Source organism: Sipha flava, unplaced genomic scaffold (assembly GCF_003268045.1).
Source record: "Sipha flava isolate LNK unplaced genomic scaffold, YSA_version1 207_pilon_pilon, whole genome shotgun sequence".
NCBI classification, from domain to species: Eukaryota; Metazoa; Arthropoda; class Insecta; order Hemiptera; family Aphididae; genus Sipha; species Sipha flava.
In genome coordinates, this window is record NW_020272813.1 from 448,210 (window position 1) to 469,532 (window position 21,323).

A 21,323-nucleotide genomic window follows, 5' to 3' on the forward strand; every position below is an offset into this window, starting at 1 on the left:
TGTATTTCATATTTTTCATGCTTTTAAACATTAAATAAATAGACCATAGAATAAACGGTTTAATTTCTGTAAATAATTTATTTTTCTCAATTTTAAAAGCTTTTCATAAGTCATTATATATCTTTCTTTTGATTTTTCAGGCAATAGATTTAGTGAAACAGCATTTGCCTTTTTAACCATGTATGGTGAAGTTAATGGTTCACTACAACTACTGTACTAATTGTCATCTTTCGTATTTATATTTGCACGCTTCACAGTCAAACCATCACTGGTTTGATTGTGTGACATACTCGCGTCGTTTGCAATAAAAAAGAACACTTAACAAGGATAATTAATGAAATTATAACAAATTCCGGGATAAACGGGCCAAAAGCATCACAATAATATTAAAAAAAAAAGAAATAATAAATATGATAAATCTGAAAATAACAATAAAATCACATATGCTCAAACGCGTTGTTATAATATAACAAAACAAATCGTATAAAAATAAAAATATTTTTAACAAATATAACGGAACATACCTTGGACGGCCGAGTGGTTATTCCCCCGCGACCGAGTTTACACGTGCGACGAACGCCACAACCGGCAGAAGAATCGGTTGATCAGCGACGTCGGTCTCAATGTACAATAACTGGCTTCTCAACGCAGGACGATAACCGAAAGAAAATTTCACGGACACGGGTCAGCTACGGTTCGAACAGTCGTCACACACACGAAGTTTTCCCCGGAGATGGCGACGCACAGTGGGATATTTTCATAAAAACCTGGCCAAAATATAAATACTAATTAAAAACTAATTTTCTTAAATTTATTTAATTATTTATTACATGTTATTTGAATATATTAATGTTATTTTATATATATCATAAAAATTAAATTTTAAGTTACGTTTTTGTTGAAAACTATATTGGACTATATTGTTGGACTATATTGGGTACGTAATTGTTCGGTTTTTCTTCTTTTTAATCGATCACTACTATCGTGATATGATATTGAAGGCCGACCACTAGATTTGCCCAACTGAGTTGAAATCTTCGAAGAAAAATGTATTTCAGAGTCTAATCAGGTTTTATTTTTTAATAGAAATATGTCCTTTTTTCTCTGTGATGACTGCCATTTAGATTTAAACTCACTAATGAAGTATGACAATAATTTATTTAATTATTTTATTTATTTAATCTGTTAATGTAAATAAACGTTTTTCAAATGATCAAATCGTACAGTAAATTGTTTAGCATTAATTTCTTGCATAATATTAAATAAAACTCTCCAACTTTAAAGACATATGATTATCATCAAATTCTAAAATATTATAATATTATAACATTAGTATAAAAATACCAAGTATGGTGTGAATAAAAACAATTTCGATACGTTTAATCACATGTATGTGAATCAAAAGTAATTTACATGAATAATCGCAAGTATGCGCAATTGTTTTTTAATTTTTTTGAAACTACGGAACATTCACTAAAAAAAGAAAAGGTTGCCTGAACTCGGACTATCTCGGAAATCTACTAAAATTAATAGTGAAGTTTGTATTTGTATATTTTGTTTTAATTTATGTAATTTAAATTAAAATTGTATATATCATAAAATTATAATTATAGATTGATTTTATATTTTAATAAACTTAAATAATATATAAATACCTCCAGGTAACGAATTCATTTTTTTTTTTTTCGTAAAAACGACTATACAACACAAAATATCAGCTAAGTACAAGCAAAACTTTTTGTACAGAATAATACCGACGTGCGTGACACATCTGTAATGCCATACTTTGAGGTATTATCGCAATAAAATTGATACTGATATCAACGTGAAATATTACGTTATTGCTTTAATATTATCTCTATTAGATAGACTATCAACAATTATCATTATAAATGCATTTTGAAATTTCCAATTTTGGCTAGGTTTTTATGAAAATATCCCACTGTGCGACGTCACCGTGCTATGCCGCAACCAAAAAACACACGTCCGATGGCACGGGAAAACGACGAGTCGGACGTTCGCAGAGAAAGTGTTGGCGGAAAAAAGTCCGACAGTAATGGCGTCCACGAACCGGTGATAATCGTAGCGCGATAACGCGCCGATCGAAAATTCTTGAACATCACACGCCGACACCGTTATCGAGTGTTCCGATTAACACGAAATGAAATAATTTGAACGGCGACGTAACACTTGCGCGAACGATCTCTTTTCGAATTTGATTATGTAAATCGCGCAAAACAAATTTATCCGTTACGTTCAACGCACTTGTGTGGGAACAGTGTAAACGAAATATGTTTAAATGTTTATGCGTCGTGCAAAGAGGTTGTGATGTGTGTGTATAAGATTTAACCGAAAATTTATGTTTTGTACGAACCGTGGTCATATAAACTCAGTAGTTTATAGGTCTATGAACCGTGGTATACATTAAGTTTCTGGTTGTGCTGCGCCAGCGCTCTTGGAAATGTCCACTTTATTACACGGTGTTATAGGATTTCCACTTTCCCTCCCCCACGCACTTATTGGGATTTCTACTTTACCGGCCGCCACTATGGGATTCCCATTTTACCGCCCGCTGGACGGATAAATGTGACATTCCAACGCTTCGACCGTGGTCGAAAACCAAACTTTCGGTACAGGTATGACAAAAATGTTTTACCTAGAGAGTCATATTTTAATTTCAATTACCGTTTACCTTTGTGTTTATCATTTCGATTTCTTTATTGTATAGCACTTACGAGTGTAACGAGAACTTTGAATGTCTGATGAAATTATCATTTAGGATGAAAGTAATTCAACAGTGGACGATCCTTTAAGTAAGGGAGCAGGTTTTGGAATTTTTCAAGATTTTCGTGGAGGATTGAATACTTTGCAAACGTTTTCAACGCCTATAATAATACACAAAAAACAGTAAAAAGTTAGTTAATAATTAAAAAAAAATAAATAAATGATGTCATAGTTAATAATACATCACATTTTAATAATACGTTAGTATGGTTAATAATACATTAGCAGTAATAATAAAAAATATCAAATAAATACATTATGAGTCAAGTTAAAATATTTTGAGCAATGCCTTTTAAAAACTGTTCTGTTGATCTTGAATGAAATTGTTCACAAATATTTTTTATTATTAATCCTAAATCTTTGTATTTTTTTTTTTTTTTTTTTTTGGATCATTACCTTGCAATAAACTGGTGAATTCTCACTCGATTCAATTTTTCCTCTTTTTTTAAAGGGTCGATAAATTTCTAAATTGAAGGATAAACTGCATTTAAAATTGATTTAAATTAATTAGTCCTATGTTTTGAATATGTCTTCATATAGATTGACAAAAGTGGAAAAAACATCCATTTATTTCCGTTTGAGGAAATACTTTTTTCACTGCATTTATTGTAGCTTGTTCATAATCTAGCATTAAAGAAATTGGATTTAATTCTGGTCTTAACTCTAAGATTTTTTTAAATAAACGTAAGTATATTTCTTTAGTTTTATTTGGAAGGAGTACAAAAACGGATGGCAAAACATTACTAAATTGTACACCGTGAATTGTATATAGCTGGTAGAAAATAGTAGGTGACGATTAAAAAGTACCCTCAATATACAAATGTTCACAATCAACCATCACATCAAGATTTTCCGTAGTTGAAATAATTAATATGCGTGGAATTTCTTGATTTTGTGAGTAACTATCATATAATAAAAATGGTTTACCATCCAATGTTGTAAACTCGGGTGGAATGATCAACTTCTTCAATGAAACTAGAATTGCTGGTGCCATTAATTCTTTTTGGCGAATTCGTTGAACCGTTTTTTTCATTAAATCAACTGTTGGTAATTGACCAGCAACCCCAGCAACCGCTTCAGTAACCTAAAATAATTGAAAAAATAAAATATTTATATATTTATATTATATATATGTAGATACGTATTAACTATAAAGTAACACGTATATTAAATATTGAAATTAAATTTATATTATATTTACCAGGAAAGAAACTACACCTAAAACTGCTTGAGTACTAAGTTCAGTATGTTTTGCCGTTGATTTTAAAAATTGCATTGTTTTTCTCGCTTCAATTTTTGAAATATCGGGTGTATGATTGTGTTCTTTTTCACTTTCTTTAATAATTTGACTATTCATCAAATTAATACGACCACGTCATTTTTTCGTATTACATTGGATACATCGCTCACTATTGTTTTTATCAAATCTATATAAATATCCGTTATAGCACAGAAAGTCTCGACCTTTTTGAATTTTAATCATTACCATTTTATAATCAAAATTATAATTTAAAAAAATTAAAATGTTTTATACAATAAAATGAATATTGTTCAGTATGCACGTGTAAAAATATGACATCAACAAATACCTTGTGAAGTTATCCAGCGATAAGAGCCTACATTTACTATACATTTACATTACATTTACTGCTGCGTTACCGTCGTTGGAATTTTATTTTTTCAATAACACCGTATCGATAACATTATCTGATTATCATCAAACATAAGGATTTATCTGACGGATTATATAAGTTATACGGGTTATATATTCGCAGACACTGCGAACAAATTCATTTCTAATTTCGTAATTTCATGTACAGCAGTTCTGTACTAAACTTTTACTCAATATATTATTACTATTTTATGACATTTTAGTTTAAATACAACTTAATTTAAAATCACTTTAATATTTTTTAAATGATATTAATCGAAATTACTACAATCTTTTTCAATATATCCTTTCCGATTTTTCTGTAAACTTATTATGATATAACATGGTTTTTCTAGTTTCGATGCAGTTTAAAAATTCCAAACCACATTTTTATTAGTTCCTAATTCAGGGTACCTACTTATAAGTTTCAAATTATATAAAAGTTATAAATACACTTTTTCTTTTTCTACAATTTTCATTATTTTTTTTTCGAATTGTGTATTATAAAATTTATTTAACTATTTTAATTTAAATTTAGCAATATATATAATTATTATAATAAAAATTGTGTTAACCTTTTATCAATGTTATCACCAGGGCTCGGGACTTGTAGCACTTAAAATCATTAAAATAAGCGCTTAAAAAATCACTTAAAAACATCATTATAAGCACTAAAAAAGCATTTAAAAAATTTAAAATTAAACAAAAATATTTATTAAAAAAAAAAAACTATAAAATTATAATTAAAAAACCAAACAAAATAAAAATAAATTTTCACTTTCAAGACTTTTAATGGATTTTTTAAGGGATTTTTTTGAAAAATAAAATGTAAACTGTTCTTTCTATTCTTGATCATTCTGATGTTTGACACTCAGTTCTATTTTCAGCGTTAGAATATTGTTATCTTTATAATGATACCTTGGACGACGACGAACTACGTGACAACGTAGATAAAATAAAAATTATTTTTAATTTTAATTCAATCAGAAATGACTGCAGGATAAAACTATATAAACGTAAAAAAAACTGGTCAAATAAGCAAAAATAATCAGAAAAACTGGAAATAAGCATTTTTTTTTAAAAATTGCTGAAAAAGCAAAAAAAGGCACTTTCAAATTTCATAATTGTACGTGTTATAACTTGACATACGCTTCTATAGCACTTTACTACATTTTAAGTCAATCCATAAAAATAAGCAAATGCTTTAACTCCCGAGCCCTGGTTATTACATTTTGATAGCTGCAAAAAACGGGGCTAAAACGTAAGCAATATTAAATACGGACACAAAAAAAAGTTTTCCTGCGAAGATCCATTCGTAATTTTCTTCTGCTTATCTATTATGTATGAGTCTATACTAAATTGAATTTGTTTAAGACGACATAGATTAATAATACTTAAAGTTATCAATGGTAATACAGAATATATTACTCTAGTAAAACCATTTACAAGAAAAATAAGAAGTAAAAGGAATGTTAGAATGATAAAGAGTAGGTATGTAAATAAGAACTGACCAGAGACATAAAAAATTAAAAGAGGTGGTTTTATAAATTAAAATAAATAAATCAATCAGCAGACTTTACCAGTATATCACACAAGGGTCGATAGTAGGTATTTTAAAAATAATTAACAATTAAATCTAAAATTGGAAAGAGTTCAAAATATATCAACCTAAATTTATAATATAAGGAAAGGGCAATATTATTATTCTACTTTATCATAGATACTACACTTTAAGATACACATTCAACATTCAAAAAATAAGAAAAATAAAATTACCAAATAAAATAATTTTTAAATAAAGGAATTTTTAACAATATTTAAAATACATTATAATAAATATGATTCCGATTTCAATGTATTTAAAAATTAAGTAAGAATATTGATAATGATATTGTGTACATGTATTTTTAAGTTAAGAGTATTAAATAATTGTAATTTTATCATTTATTGGTATATGCTAATATGACATACAATGTATGAGTAGAATACTATTATGAGACAATATCTACTTTAATAATTTTATGACATCATTATATTTTATTTTTAAAAACAAAATTAAAAATATAGCTGTTCGAAATCTAAATTCTGTATAGTATAATTATATAATATTGAGTTTTAGGTGTTATTATAATGGATCCCAAAATCCTGGTGGTGTTAAAGCGTGATGTTGATGCTTTACAGAACGATGTCTAGAAAAGTGATTCATTGCAGTTTTGGCTTCTACTGGATTGTCATTATTTGCTTTGTAAAACTTACTGCAATCTTCACAGTCCCAACCGTTTAATAATTTTCGTTCATTTTGTTTCCTTACAGGATCTTCTTTAAATTTGTAATTAGGTAAATCATTTTTTTTATCATTTAAACCAGGAATTATATCAAAACTATCTAATACATTAATATTAGGAATCTTAGTCTTGTTTATAGATGTTGTTGCAGTTTTTAAAACATTCATTGAAATATTTATTGGGCTACAAGAAGTTTCATTAAAAGTTTCATTACACAATTGATTTTCGGTTTGATCATGTGAAGCATTAATTTTATTTGATTCTAAAATATTTGTTTTTACTATAGGCAATTCATTTATTTTAGGTTTAATAATTTTATGGAAATGACTTAGAGAAATATTATTTGTATCTTCAATTTGTGTTGAATTGATAGTTGAATCAGTTAAATTGCTTTGAGAAACATTTATGGCTGCATCAGTACTTTTTACATTTAATACTTCGGCACTTAAATTAGAGTTTTTAGGCGTTGACATAGTAAAAGTAGTAATATCCATCTTCATTTTTTCTTTACAAGGTTGAAACATTAAGGTAGTTTGTTTAGACTTATTCAATAAATCTGAAGGATTTCCATCACGTTTAATTTGTAATTTCCATTTATTATCCTGAGAAGAAATTTTCTTTTCTTTTTCAAATTGCATTGATTTTATACTTTTTGAATCTTCATTCTCTTCAGTTTTCTCTTTAAGAGACAATTTGAGAGGTGAATATGAATAATATAGTTTCCTTTTTTTAATAGATTGAACATCTTTTTTTGAAAGTGATAAAAGTAATTGGTTTAGAATGACAATAGAAGATTCATCTTGATTTATTGTAATACTTAATGAATTTGCTAACTGTTTAACAAGATCATTGATTTGTTCTAATTGAGTTTTTAAACTAGAACTAAGACATTCTAGTTTATCAACTTTTAATTTATAATTGCTCATTTCGTCATCTTTTGAAATGTTATCCACAGTTATTGTTTTTATAAATGAACACACATTTTGACAAGCATTTGTTAATAATTGTATATGAATCTCGCCATTATTTTTAACATTCATAGTTTTTTTTTTTTTGTATATATATGTACCTACCTATACTAAATAGTGATTCTTAATTGCCAAGTATTATTTAACAGAAGATATTTTTTTTATAAAATCACAAGCAAATAGGAATTAAATACAATTTAAAAAATTAAACCGTAAAATCAAAGAAACTTAATACCAATAATTTGAATACGTTAAATGTTGAAGTTAATACGATTTGTACTATAAAGACAAAATTGCATATTTTCACAATTATTTATTTTTTTTAATTTGGTATCTACTACTGTTAAGAAATTAATAATTATTTTATCAGCTTATTCAATGTAACCAACTACGAGTAATTTATGAATTAATCTTAGGATTTGAAAATAATTAAAATATTATTGTTAAATGTATATTTATTAAAAATTTAATATAATAAAAATTATTTAAAATTGTAAATATTGTTATTTAAATACAAATTGATTTAATTTATGATATATTCTCTTGTGTTGCGTTGGTAGACGTGAAAATAGATAGGCGAACGTTGTTTGTAGTTGTAAATTTCTGTTTATTATTTTTTTTGCACTGGATTTTTTAGCTCCAGAATTTTAGTGTGGTTGCATACATTTTAATTTGATTTATAATTTAAAAGAATTTTCCACTATTTAACACTTAATACAAGATTGTTTTAAAATATTTTTCTGTTTGGTGTTTAATGGCTCTTGATGGAGATGGCGGACGATATACAGGTAAGTTTTTATCGCTTTGCATGATTTCATTTGCAGTGTTATTTTATACTATATTTTATGCTTACATGTTTAGATATATTGTGCATACATTTATATAAATATATGTAAGAAGTTATGAAAATTATTATATTTTTTTTAGCCAAGTTCCATAATTTGAGTAGGACTTTTTCTTTAATATATAAGAGACTTTTGAAAGAGTAAAATATAAATTAATTTTTTCATAATTTAGAATTCACGTGTTATTTAAAAAAAAAAATTAATTAAAATACATCAGATTTATTTTTAATACATGTATGAAATAAATGTGTATAATTATTGCAAAGAAATTATTATGGCACACATTTAATGGAAGTAATGTGTTAATGTCACAAGAAAAACATTTTAAAATTGTAAAGTATTGAATATTTGTTATAAATTATAGTTATATTTATTAGTTTTAAAATTTTTGGTATTGGTTTTCGGATTCTTAAATAATATGCATGTGTACAAACTCATATATTATGTGATGTATTATATGTATAAAAATAAATAGTTAGTAACAATTTCGAGACCTTTAAATGTATATGTTTTTATTCTAATTATGATACTTATTGAAGTTAAAATAATAAAATGCCTTTTTAACTGTTGTTTCTCCAATATTGTTTTAATATAATAGAATAAATAAATTCAAAAAATTATATGGTTACAAAATGCATTATATACTATTAAAGTGGAATTTTAATGTTATATTATAGTATATTTGAGTTTCAAAAATGGATAATCAATTTTGACAAAAATACTATTAGAACAATCTTTGTAGGTACACGCTATTTCTGTTTTATTCCTACAGTTAAAAAGTTTTTTAAAATTAAAATTTATTGTGTATGAAATACAAATATTAAATATTTTTGAGCTTAAAATATAATGTTGAAATAAATTAATGATTGTATATAATAATTCAATACTAATAATCATCAACTGATAGATGTGACAATTAAAGTATTTAAAGATAACACTGATCAAATATTTCTATAATATTTAAGAATTTAGATTAAACTTAAAAAAATATATAATTGTGATAAAAATAGTAATATAATTAGTTTGCAAGTTGTGTAGGTAGTAAGACTTCAAATATATAATACATTTTCATAAACATTAATTTATTTAATGTTTAGTTTTCAAGAATCATTCAGTATAAGTACTTAAATAATATGTTTAAAATATATATTTTGGTGTATATTATTTTCCTAAATAGATTAATTAATACAGTAATTGATGTTTTTTCATTTAGTAGATATTGCATTAATATAATTTATTTTTAGATTAGAAATTAATATTTGTACTTTATTTTATTAATGTTGGCATTTAAAGTATATCCTATAATATTGGTATTATTTTATATTCATATTTTTTTAAATTTTTTTTAATCATCTATAATTATTCTCTTATAGAAAGAATAATGTAGGTAATAATATGTTTAAAATGTTGATGTAATACTTATCAATTGTAATATATTATAGAGTATTCCACGTTTGGAGATGCTATGCAAACAAATGTACGAATCAAGAGATTCAACTCTTTGCGTAGAAGCCGAAAAAGCTTTGGTTTCTTTTCAAAATAGTAATACACCTAATACACTCTCTAAGTGTCAGTTGCTATTAGAACGAGCGGATTCACATTATTCTCAACTATTAGCAACCACAACTATAACTAAACTTTTATCTCGTACTCCATTAACTCTAAGCCTTGATCAAAGAATACAAATCAGTAAGTATATTTTAAACAATTATTACATCTTAAAAAAATTTTGAGCAAACTATTTTGCAATAGGAAATTATATTTTGAATTATTTGGCCACACGTTCCAAATTGCCATCATTTGTGGTTCAAGCTCTTGTATTATTATTTGCTAAAATCACTAAGCAAGGATGGTTTGATGGTGAAAAAGATTCCTATGCATTTAGAAATGTTGTATCTGATATTTCAGTATTTTTACAGGTAAACAATTATTTATATATTTTATTATTTTTTAAAAAAAAACCAGAAAGGTAAGAATGTTAGACAAATGAGATAGACTCTAGAATATTAAACAAAATATTTAAGTTCGTATCAAAGCATTATTATTAAAATTAAAAATTGCATATAATGTATATTTTTTATTTTTTTTTTTTTAAATTGCTTTGATATCCAAGGCCATTAGCTTCTTTGTAAGTTGTTTTCATATAGTAGGTTTTTTAGGTCGATTTATGTAACAAGTGAGCACATTTGATAATGTGGGAGGATTTATTTTCTCAAGAAAGTTATCCAACCAAAATGTCAATCTAATCATAATTTAGTTGCATATACATAATTATTTTTCAATTTGATTCTTATTTGTCTTTCAATTTATTTAAAATAATTTTTCTATTACTATAATAGTAGTATTTTTTATTTAATAATAACAATAAAAAAATCTAACTTTAAAATAATTATATCATTTTTTTTTCACTAAGGTGATTTAAGTAAAATAAGCAAATATCTATAAAAAAAAAATAAAAAAAATATCCACAACATTTTAATCATTATTTTAAAAATGTAATGATATTTTAGGGAATGAATGTTGAACACTGCATGATTGGTGTACAACTATTATCTCAGTTAACTACTGAAATGAACACTGTAGCTGATGTAGAGTCTCATCGAGCCGTGTTGAAACATCGTAAAGTGGCATCATCATTCAGAGATACACAGTTGTTTGAAATTTTTCGCATGTCTTGTCAAATGTTACGTAGTGCTAATGATAATCGAAAAAATTTAAATTTTACTGATGAAACACAAGTAAATTTTTACTTTATTAAAATATATTGTATTATATTTATAATTTATTTCATATTTTTTGTTTGTTTTAGCATGGATTTATGTCTCGTTGTCTACAGTTAGCTCAAAATTGTTTAACCTATGATTTCATCGGTACAACATGTGATGAATCATCTGATGATATTTGCACAGTTCAAATACCTACAGGTTGGCGACCAGCATTCCTTGAACAATCTACTTTAACATTATTTTTCGATCTCTATCATTCCCTGCCACCAAGTTTATCAAGTCTAGTAAGTAAAAGCTTTTACGCACCATAATAGAATAGCACCAATAAAAAAAATTGATGAATTTATATTATTTTTAGGCTTTATCATGTTTGGTGCAACTAGCTTCAGTTCGACGTTCCTTATTTAGTACTACTGAAAGAGCTAAATTTTTATCCCATTTAGTGAATGGCGTCAAAGATATTCTACTTAATCCCCAGGTATTTTGGTTATATAAAGAATCTCAATTATCCAGACCTTTATTACAAAAAGTCCTTTTTATCTAAACTGTTATTGAAGTATTCCAATGCTTTGTTATTGAAATTTTATATCCATTATAACATTCATACACATATTAGTAGTACATACATTTTATTGTTGTCATAATTTGTTATAAATTATATTATATATTAATATTAATATATTACATGTATGTATATATGTATATGAATTATTTATAAATAAGCAATTTGCAATCTGTTTATCTAAACTATATCTGGATACGACCAATGTATCCATACATTTTATATTATTTCCAGTATTATTCTTAGGTAAGTTCCAATGATCATCAAAGTTTTATTATTTAGTAATACATTATAAATCAATAACATTGATTTTTATGGTTATTTTTCCAATTTAAAAATAAAAAACAATTATTGTAATGGATATGTTTATTTTATTTAATATTTTATAATTATAATTAGACATTTTTTAAACAATTTATGATTTTTGCTAGATAGATTTAATATTTGTTAATATTCTTATATATTTATTGACTTAACCAGTAATTTTAATTTACTTAATCTTTATTTATATATGGGTTATGACTAAATTAACTATTCAAACTTGCATTATCAATTAAAATGTATGATTATTTTATTATATATATATATATATATATATATGTTTTCTTTAAAATTAAATATTATATCTTTATTTTACATTAACTATATTTATAAATGTTTGTTGATGGTAACCTCATATAATATTTAATGCGTTCTTTTCTTTTCTTGTATCTTCCTCTTCCATTAGTAAGACAAAACATACACCACTTTAAAATATTAAGATTCAACTATTAGTGTATTTTGACTTGTTTTATATTTATGTTGTAAAAATTATTTAATTGAATTCATAGGGTTTGGCTGATTCAAATAATTACCATGAGTTTTGCCGTTTATTAGCAAGATTAAAATCAAATTATCAACTTGGGGAACTTGTAATGATTGACAGTTATCAAGAAACTGTTGGTCTTATAGCTAAATTTACTGTTGAAAGCTTACAGGTAAATTTAATTTTTATAAAATTGAATTTAAAGATAGGATGAAGTTGTACTACTGAACTTTTAGAAATTTAAAAATTTGATTAATCTTATAAAAAACAAAAAAATAAATTGAAATTAAAGTAATTCTTGATCTAAATTAAAAGTACCAAATAAATAAATATGTTAGCTTTTTTCAGTAAAATGGTTATAATTTATGGAAATCAGTATTTAAATATTTTAATCTTATTGATTTATAGTTTTGGTTATGAAATTCAGCTTATTTTAATTTTGTGAATATAAAAAAAATTCTATTTTATTTTAATTTAGGTTAATTTTTTATTTTGTATTTTGTAGGTATATCAATGTGCTCCAAACAGTTTTCATTATTTGTTAAGTTTTTGGCAGCGAATGGTAGCTTCTGTACCTTACGTAAAAGCTGCAGAACCTCATTTATTGGAAACTTACACTCCAGAAGTTACAAAGGCTTACATATCCTCCAGAATAGAGAGTGTTACACTTATTGTGAGAGATGGACTTGATGACCCATTAGATGATTTCACCAATGTTCAACAACAGCTAGAGCAATTATCTGTGATCGGTAGATGTCACTATCAGAAAACATGCTCATTAATTGCTCAGTTATTTGATCAATCAGCTACTACTTATCAAGAAATTATTGCTTCACCTTCTGCTTCTATTTATGATCTAAAAATACAAGAAGGTAGGATAAATGGAAAACTCTTTTACATAAAAATAGATATTAAGTATAAATTGTTGATCAATATTTTAAATACTCAATTTATTTTTATTTTAATAAAATATTTAACTATACATACATAAAAGTTCTGTCTTTACCTGACATTGTATAGTTTTATTTTGATTTAGTTTATTATTTAACATTGTTGATCTATTTTATCTTGTGTTATATTACCCCACAGTATATTGTGTTGCGTTAGAAAATGATTTTAATGTTAACATTTCGAAATAAACTATCAAATTATGCTTATTTTAATTTAGGTCGTTTGACTTGGTTGGTATACTTAATTGGAGCTGCAATTGGAGGTCGAGTTACATTTAATAGTAATGATGATGGAGATGCAATGGATGGAGAAATGGCTTGTAAAGTTCTACAGTTAATGACATTTAGTGATTCAAGACTTCCACAAGGAGGTTACGAAAAATTAGAACATTCATTTTTATTTTTCTTTGAACAGTTTCGAAAAATTTATATTGGTGATCAAGTAAGAAAAATATATTATATAAATTATTTTAAAATTTATTTTTTATTCATATAATTAAAATAAAAGTATTTGTAATTATATTTGTAATTTTTTTCAATTGTTACTTATTTATAAAAAAAATTACTGTGTGCTTCATTTGTTTAGGTACCCAAGAATTCAAAAGTTTACCGTCGATTACATGATGTACTTGGTATTAGTGAAGAACACATGGTTCTTAGTATTTTTATGAGAAAAATGTAAATTATTTTTATGATAAGATAATTTTAATATAATATTAATAATATTTTAATTTTTAGTATAACAAATTTGAAATTTTGGTGCTCCAGTAATACAGTTATTCAAAAAACATTGGCATTATTGAATGATCTTTCAGTTGGTTTTTCTAGTGTCAGAAAACTAGTAAAACTTGATGAAATTCAGTTCCTATTAAACAATCATACAGTATATTAACATTTATATATTTATTTTTAATTTAAAAATAGTTAAATAATTATAATACATTTTTTTTATAATAGAGTGAACACTTTCCTTTATTAGGAAATACATTTAGTGTAAAAGATATGAGACATCGATCATCATTTTATACTTCATTAGGTAGACTCCTTATGATTGATTTATTAGAAGATGAAGACAAATTTGATAACTTTATGATTCCTCTAACTGGTAAATAAAATTTATGTGTATTATTTATCATATTATATTTAATTAAAATAATTTTAATACATTTTAATTTTTATCCTAGCATCTGTTGAGTCTATAGGAGCCTTATTAGCAACAGTTAATGGTGTAAATGATACATCCGTGTATTCTAATATTGAAGCTAAGAAAGCTCTAATAGGCCTTATTAGAGATCTTAGAGGCTTAGCTTTTTCATTCAATACTAAGACATCTTTTATGTTACTTTTTGAGTGGTTATATCCATCTTATACCCCAATTTTACTTCGCGCAATGGAACTATGGTATGCTGATCCAGAAATTACAACACCTTTACTAAAACTTTATGCAGAATTAGCATTAAATCGATCACAAAGACTTCAAGTGGATGTGTCATCTCCAAACGGCATTTTATTATTTCGTGAAGCTAGTAAAGTTGTTTGTACTTATGGTAAGTGTTTCTTTTATTGAAATTAAAAACCAAATGTTAAATATAATTGTCTACAGGAAATAATATTTTAAACCTTGATGTTCAGCAAGATATGTTATATAAAAAAAAATTGAAAGGAATATCTATTTGTTTTTCAATGTTAAAAGCAGCATTATGTGGAAATTATGTGAACTTTGGTGTTTTTAAACTTTATGGTGATGATACATTAGAGAATGCACTTAACATATTTGTTAAATTATTACTATCCATTCCACTTAGCGATCTTATGGTAAGTTATTTTAAATTAATTGTATTTAATAGTATAATGTGTTATTTTATATTTTATACTATGACTTTAAATTAATAATTAAACCATGGTTTTCCTTATTGGATGTTTCTTATAACTTGCTATAAAAAAAAACTAAAGTTAAATGTGTAATATATCAGTTATTTAAATTCTAATGTTTAAAATCATTCACAGACTTAATTTATATATATATATATATATATTTTCAAGTTTTAATATTTATTTTTCTTCAGTGTACTTTTCGCTGTAATTATTTTTAGATGGTGTAAATACTTTATTTTATGTTTTTATACTTTTGATACTCAACACCTTGTATTTATCACATAAAACTTTGGTCGTATTCAAATTTTAAACACAATTACCATAAATCAATAATTATTAATTTTCAATTTATAGAATTACATTCAATAGATCATAAAAAATTGAACCCAATGTCTTATATATTACTTGCTGACCCGACAAATGTTATTTTGTCATAAAAATTATTTCTAGAAAATATTTTGCTAGAAAAAAATAACTAATTTAATATAAGTGTGTAAGGATATGGTATATAAGTGGAAGGGATATTGAGTGCTGTGAATGGTGACAAAATATAAAAATGAAAAATTTTTGCAATGCCAATCTAATTGGAAATTGAAGGCATTTTAATTGTATTGGCACATCTGTGGATATAATAGGGATTCGCGGTAATAATATGTTTTCACCTCGGAATTTGCCATTTGAAATAATGCCCTTGATAACATTTTTCATTAATTTTTTAATGACTAATCGCGTGCCGTTACACAACCGTGGTGGGTTCAAATTACAAAGCAAAATAACCGGAGATCCAATCTTCAGTTGTAAATTATGCCGTAGCTTGCCTGGTAAATCCAATGAGTTTAAAAACTGTTAGATAATTTACAGCTTCAGTAGCATCGCAAACTGTATCAATAGATTTGTATGACACCAAGTCTCCTGGTAACAAATGTTGTATCTTGAGATTCAGTTCGTTGACGTCCACATTTTTTGCTGCTGAAATTGCTCTTTCTGCCAGCCACTCATGATTTGTGTATTGTCTGTATACATTGAGAAATATCTGGTCAATGAGAACATCTTGCGAATCAATGATTAATCTGTAGTAACTTTCCCATCATCGATATCTAACAATTGTTTTGAGAACCTTCCGCACGCAGCTTTTTTTAATTGAATCGCAAGTATCGAAATCGTTCGCTCTCTACCTTAACATACATGTCGACCATGAATTGTTGACAAAGCTCATGACATCATAGAGTGTCCTAACCTATCATCAATCGATATGCATAATAATCTTTCGAACTCGCATTCTTGTTTATTTTGGCACCTGTTGTGGGATCTTGTTTAATATTTATGCAATACCTGTCATTTTATACCAAAAATAAAATTAATAGTTTTTTAATAGTTTCATTTAATAATTTATTTTCAATTGCGCAGTTATTGACCAGGTCAATAATTATTAAATTTAACTATGATTTATTAAACAATAGCACTTTTCCAAAATGTTTTTTCGTAAAAACCTTCTCCTGGCAATTACAAAAAATTAAAAAAAATTTGAGCCAAATCATCGGCCCAGCAATTCTCAATTGATGAAATGTTATACATTTTTGGCTCCATTTTTATATATATATATATATATAGATTATTTGCAATTTTTATAATTATACTTTAAAATGTATTTATTCCTTATTCATATGATATTTTATCATTTTATATTAATTTACAGCATTATCCTAAATTATCACAAACCTATTATGGTTTGCTTGAGTGTCTTGCTCAAGATCATATGGAATTTTTATCAACTTTAGAACCTCAGGTATTTTTATACATTCTTTCATCCATTTCTGAAGGATTGAATGCATTAGGTAAGTTGAATGAAATACAGAAGTTTATTTGCTTAAAAATTAAATGATATATTAAGTATACTTATATTAGAACCTTCATTATATTTTATTTTTAAATAATTTAAAAAAATAATGTAAATTCAATTTTTATTTATATTTACTTATAATAAAATTAAGTTGGAGTTACTAAGAACCTCAGAAGCTTGTAAAACAGAAAAACAATATTCTTTATTTATTTGATTTACCTATTATAGGTATTGAGTTATATTTTAATATGAATACTTTACTTCAAATTAATTTTAAGTTTATATTAATAAATGTTTACATTTTATTTCAGTTTTAAATGTATGACAGTAGGCTAAAAAGTAATGCACATATACTTGTAGAACATGAACAAAATAACCTACCGAAGCACGCTTGGTGGCATTCAAAAGTCACTCTTCCCCTTTTATGCGCATGCACAATTTGAAAGCATTACGTTTGCCAGCTGGTTTTAAGTAGCGGAAGTATTGAAACATGTTCTAGTGCTATATCAACGCGAGTTAAACAGTGTGCTGTTATCAAATGTTGAAAAGTTGAAAATATGACTCCTATTGAGATACATCGCTCTGAGATACACATTTTTCGAATATTCCAATATAGTTCGCAATTCGTTTTTGGATGATTCACTGGTTACTTTGAATCAAATTGTCAACAAGTTGGAGATGTTTATCGTCTGTGACAGAGATTGGACATCCGCTCCACATTTTATCATCAATTATGGCTTTTCCAAACAACCACAACATTTTAATATCCATCGCTTTACAGTAGATCTATCAACAGTATCGCCACCATAAACAGCCTTTAAACGGCGATGTACCTCAGTAAGAGTCATGTTTTTAATTGTTAAAATTTTGATAATGTTTCAATGCTACCACTGCTCAAAACGAACTGGTAAATTATACATTTTCAAACTGTTGCATGCTGCATATAGAGAGGGGAAATAACTTCCAAATGTCATCAAGCACACTTCTATAGGTTATTTTGTTCACATTTTACTAGCGTATATGAATAATTTTCAGCCCACCCTCATAAAACGACTCAATAGTACACTTGAATATTGCCTTTTTCCATAAGTTTTTTTTTATAAAATACTTACTCAACAAAAATAGAATCTAATTTTGAAAATTCATATATTTTTTATCTTTCACATGCATAGTTGTACTGTTATTGAATTATTGAAGTTTTTACTTCTTTATCTACTTATTACCTGATATTTGAACTTAGGCTCTTTAAACTATAGAACAATGTACTAAGCCAGCAGTTTCCAAACTTTCTTTCCGCGGTGCCTTCTTTGGACCCAATCAAGCCACGGTGCCCTGGCTGTGAATAACATTAAAAAAAGAATAAAAAGAAATCTATTGATAACCGATTTTATTAATTTTAATACAATTTTACTTAGTTATAAATTAATGCACTTTTAAACTTAAAAATTATTGCTATTATGATTATAATTATTATATAAAAGTATTATACGGTTAAAATGGTAATATCCGATTTTACAATAGAAAATATTACATTATTTGCTATAAAGTTTTTACGAAAACTATAAGGAAAAATCAATTTTATGCGCTTTAAACTATTTGTTATGAACCGTAGACCGCGGTGCACGGTTTAGGAACCGCTGCACTAAACATAATTAATTTACTTATTGAATATTAATTACATTTCTTGATAAAGTTTTAATTTATAACATTCAGAAGTAAATATATTACTAACATTGTATTTGTTCTTATTCAATGTTTAGATGTATCTTAATATAGATAAGATTTTTTAATAATGAAATGTTGTTTTGATAGATAATTTAATCAACAAACATTACTGTACTCCTACTTTTTATAGTTTTCAATATTTTATTTTTATTTCATGAAATAACATATACTTGATAAATAATTTTATTAAAAGTTCTATGTATTACCTATTCTAATTACATTTTTCTTTTCATGTTTTTTTTTTTTTAGATATGTCTATATGTACTGGATGTTGCACTACTCTTGATCATATTGTTACTTATGTATTTAAACAGTTATTACTAAAAGGTAATTATTTAAAAAGAATAATTAAGGAAAATAGGAAAATAATTTTCAAATATTAATTTTTTCTTATAATTATATGGTTTAGAATTTAGATTAAATTTAAAATTATTTATCAATTATAATTTTTAAACATTAAGATTATTTGTTTTTCATTATTCTTTGTTTTCTTCTTCACCTTTCTCTCTACTATTTAGGGTTGGCCACCCTTGTCTTAAACTTCTTTCATCTTGATTCTCCACGTTCTCCACGCCAACAGCACTCATACATTTCAACATTTATTTTTGTAACCACTCTTACTGCAACTCTCATACTATGTTCTATTCTTCTCTTAATCGCCTATCTTACTACACTCCTTGCCTTACATCTTAGATTCTATCTTAAATCTTACATCAAACGTCCATCTTATTAAACTCCTGTAAAATTTACCTTTCAGCCTCATTAGAAATCTCTTATCACATAACATGCCTGACGCTTCTCTATATTTCATCCAACCACACTTAATTCTATGTTTTACACCCATGTCAAAGCTCCTGTCCTTTTGTACAAATGATCCTAAATATTTAAAGTTCTTAAAAATTAGTTTTATTTACTTTATTTAATTAAATTATCGTTGATGTACTATTTTTAAAAAAAATTAAAAAAAATATTTTTTATAATTTTAAGTATTAAATTATAATAATTCAAATGATTTATACAAAATTTGCATTTATGTAGGTAAAAAAGTAAGACGTCGTATGCAACAAGTAAATGAAATTTTCTTACGTACTCTAGAAACTCATTTAGGTGTTTTTAGACAAATTTTACAGACTGTTCTTAACATAATAATATTTGAAGAATGTAGAAATCAATGGTCAATGTCGAGACCTCTTCTTGGACTTATATTACTTAACGAAGAAGTATTTATCATAGTTTATTCTGATATTAAAATATATTAAAGCTAAATCTATGTTTTATTTGTTTATTCCTGTAGTATTTTAATCAGTTAAGAGATATTATCTTGCAAAGTCAACCAATTGATAAACAACCAGCAATGGCTCAATGGTTTGAAATGTTAATGGAAGGAGTTGAAAGAAATTTAGCAAGCAGAAATCGTGAGAGGTATAATAAATATCTATAATACGAAAAACAAATAACTAGAATGTATATTTATTTTACTAGGTTTACTCAAAACTTGTCATCATTCAAAAAAGAATTGACTGAAAAAGGATCAACAATATCTATGAATTCTGTTAATAATGAAGTTATGATTACTACATAACATATTAAATTATTTAAAGTGTGTAATTTTATTTCTGATTTATTGTCTTTAAATGCCAATATCAATATTTTAAGAAACAACAATGGTTATTTATTTATTCATTATTTTTGAACCATGTAAATAAAAAAAATAATTTAATCTTTGTAAACAATTGAAATTAGAAAATAGGGCCTACCTCCTAGTCATAGGCTATTAATGGAAATATTTTTGATCATTAAATGATTACTACATAAGTGCGATTAAGATAAATTCAGCTATTTATTTAAACCATGTAAATACATTTTATTATTTTTTACTGATACTGAAAAGTGTTTGATATTTTATTTATGAAAGGTAAGTATCTAATACGTTTAACACCCATAATAACCTATATTTTTAAATTGTCTGTAAGTATACAAAATTAAACCCATGCACAAGGTTATTATACTTATAATTTCAAAATAATTGAAATTTGTCAAGAAAAATAAATTAACGTCCATTATTTATTATATACAACCTAAATAATTATTATATTAGAGCATAGAATTACTTCATAGTTTATTCCATGCTCCTATATATTTATAGATTCACCATTAAGTTTATGTTGTTTTTTTTATCATTACTAAAAAAAAAAAAAACCAACAGAATATGCAAGACTATTATAATATATCAATAATTAAAAAATTTTAAATTTGATACTGGTGTTTTTATATTCTATTACTTGTTTTATGTATTACAGCTTAGAA

The 21,323-nt window shown here is 25.6% G+C and overlaps 3 protein-coding genes across 3 annotated transcripts in view; 1 reads left to right on the top strand and 2 right to left on the bottom strand.

The window, feature by feature from the left end:
* Positions 1-2,847, bottom strand: part of LOC112682567 (reversion-inducing cysteine-rich protein with Kazal motifs) — a 56,949-nt gene extending 54,102 nt beyond the window's left edge. The window contains exons 1-2 of the mRNA XM_025553198.1: positions 2,736-2,847; positions 525-767 (exon numbers count right to left, since the gene is read on the bottom strand). The gene's annotated coding sequence lies outside the window, so the exon portion shown is untranslated. The remainder of the gene's footprint in view (positions 1-524; positions 768-2,735) is intronic.
* Positions 2,848-6,354: 3,507 nt separating this feature from the next.
* LOC112682589 lies at positions 6,355-7,986 on the bottom strand. Its single transcript, XM_025553222.1, has one exon. The coding sequence runs from the start codon at positions 7,758-7,760 to the stop codon at positions 6,561-6,563; it is 1,200 nt and encodes a 399-aa protein (XP_025409007.1). The 5' UTR covers positions 7,761-7,986; the 3' UTR covers positions 6,355-6,560.
* A 307-nt stretch (positions 7,987-8,293) lies between these two features.
* LOC112682602 (exportin-7) lies at positions 8,294-20,629 on the top strand. Its single transcript, XM_025553241.1, has 19 exons — positions 8,294-8,476; positions 9,976-10,222; positions 10,286-10,452; positions 11,044-11,271; positions 11,343-11,543; positions 11,618-11,737; positions 12,652-12,798; positions 13,132-13,498; positions 13,795-14,018; positions 14,163-14,254; positions 14,315-14,459; positions 14,534-14,681; positions 14,761-15,123; positions 15,180-15,391; positions 17,148-17,286; positions 19,266-19,343; positions 20,055-20,236; positions 20,311-20,438; positions 20,499-20,629. Exons 1-19 carry the CDS (start codon positions 8,453-8,455, stop codon positions 20,596-20,598), a joined length of 3,312 nt encoding a protein of 1,103 aa, XP_025409026.1. The 5' UTR covers positions 8,294-8,452; the 3' UTR covers positions 20,599-20,629.
* Positions 20,630-21,323: the final 694 nt, after the last annotated feature.

What these genes read in the sequence shown, in the direction of transcription:
- LOC112682589 (XM_025553222.1), bottom strand. Translation starts at nt 7,760, where the DNA reads ATGAATGTTAAAAATAATGGCGAGATTCATATACAATTATTAACAAAT.
- LOC112682602 (XM_025553241.1), top strand. Translation starts at nt 8,453, where the DNA reads ATGGAGATGGCGGACGATATACAG. An exon ending in ATATTTCAGTATTTTTACAG is followed by an intron (nt 10,453 to 11,043) that starts GTAAACAATTAT and finishes ATGATATTTTAG; the next exon opens with GGAATGAATGTTGAACACTG. An exon ending in TAAACAGTTATTACTAAAAG is followed by an intron (nt 19,344 to 20,054) that starts GTAATTATTTAA and finishes GCATTTATGTAG; the next exon opens with GTAAAAAAGTAAGACGTCGT.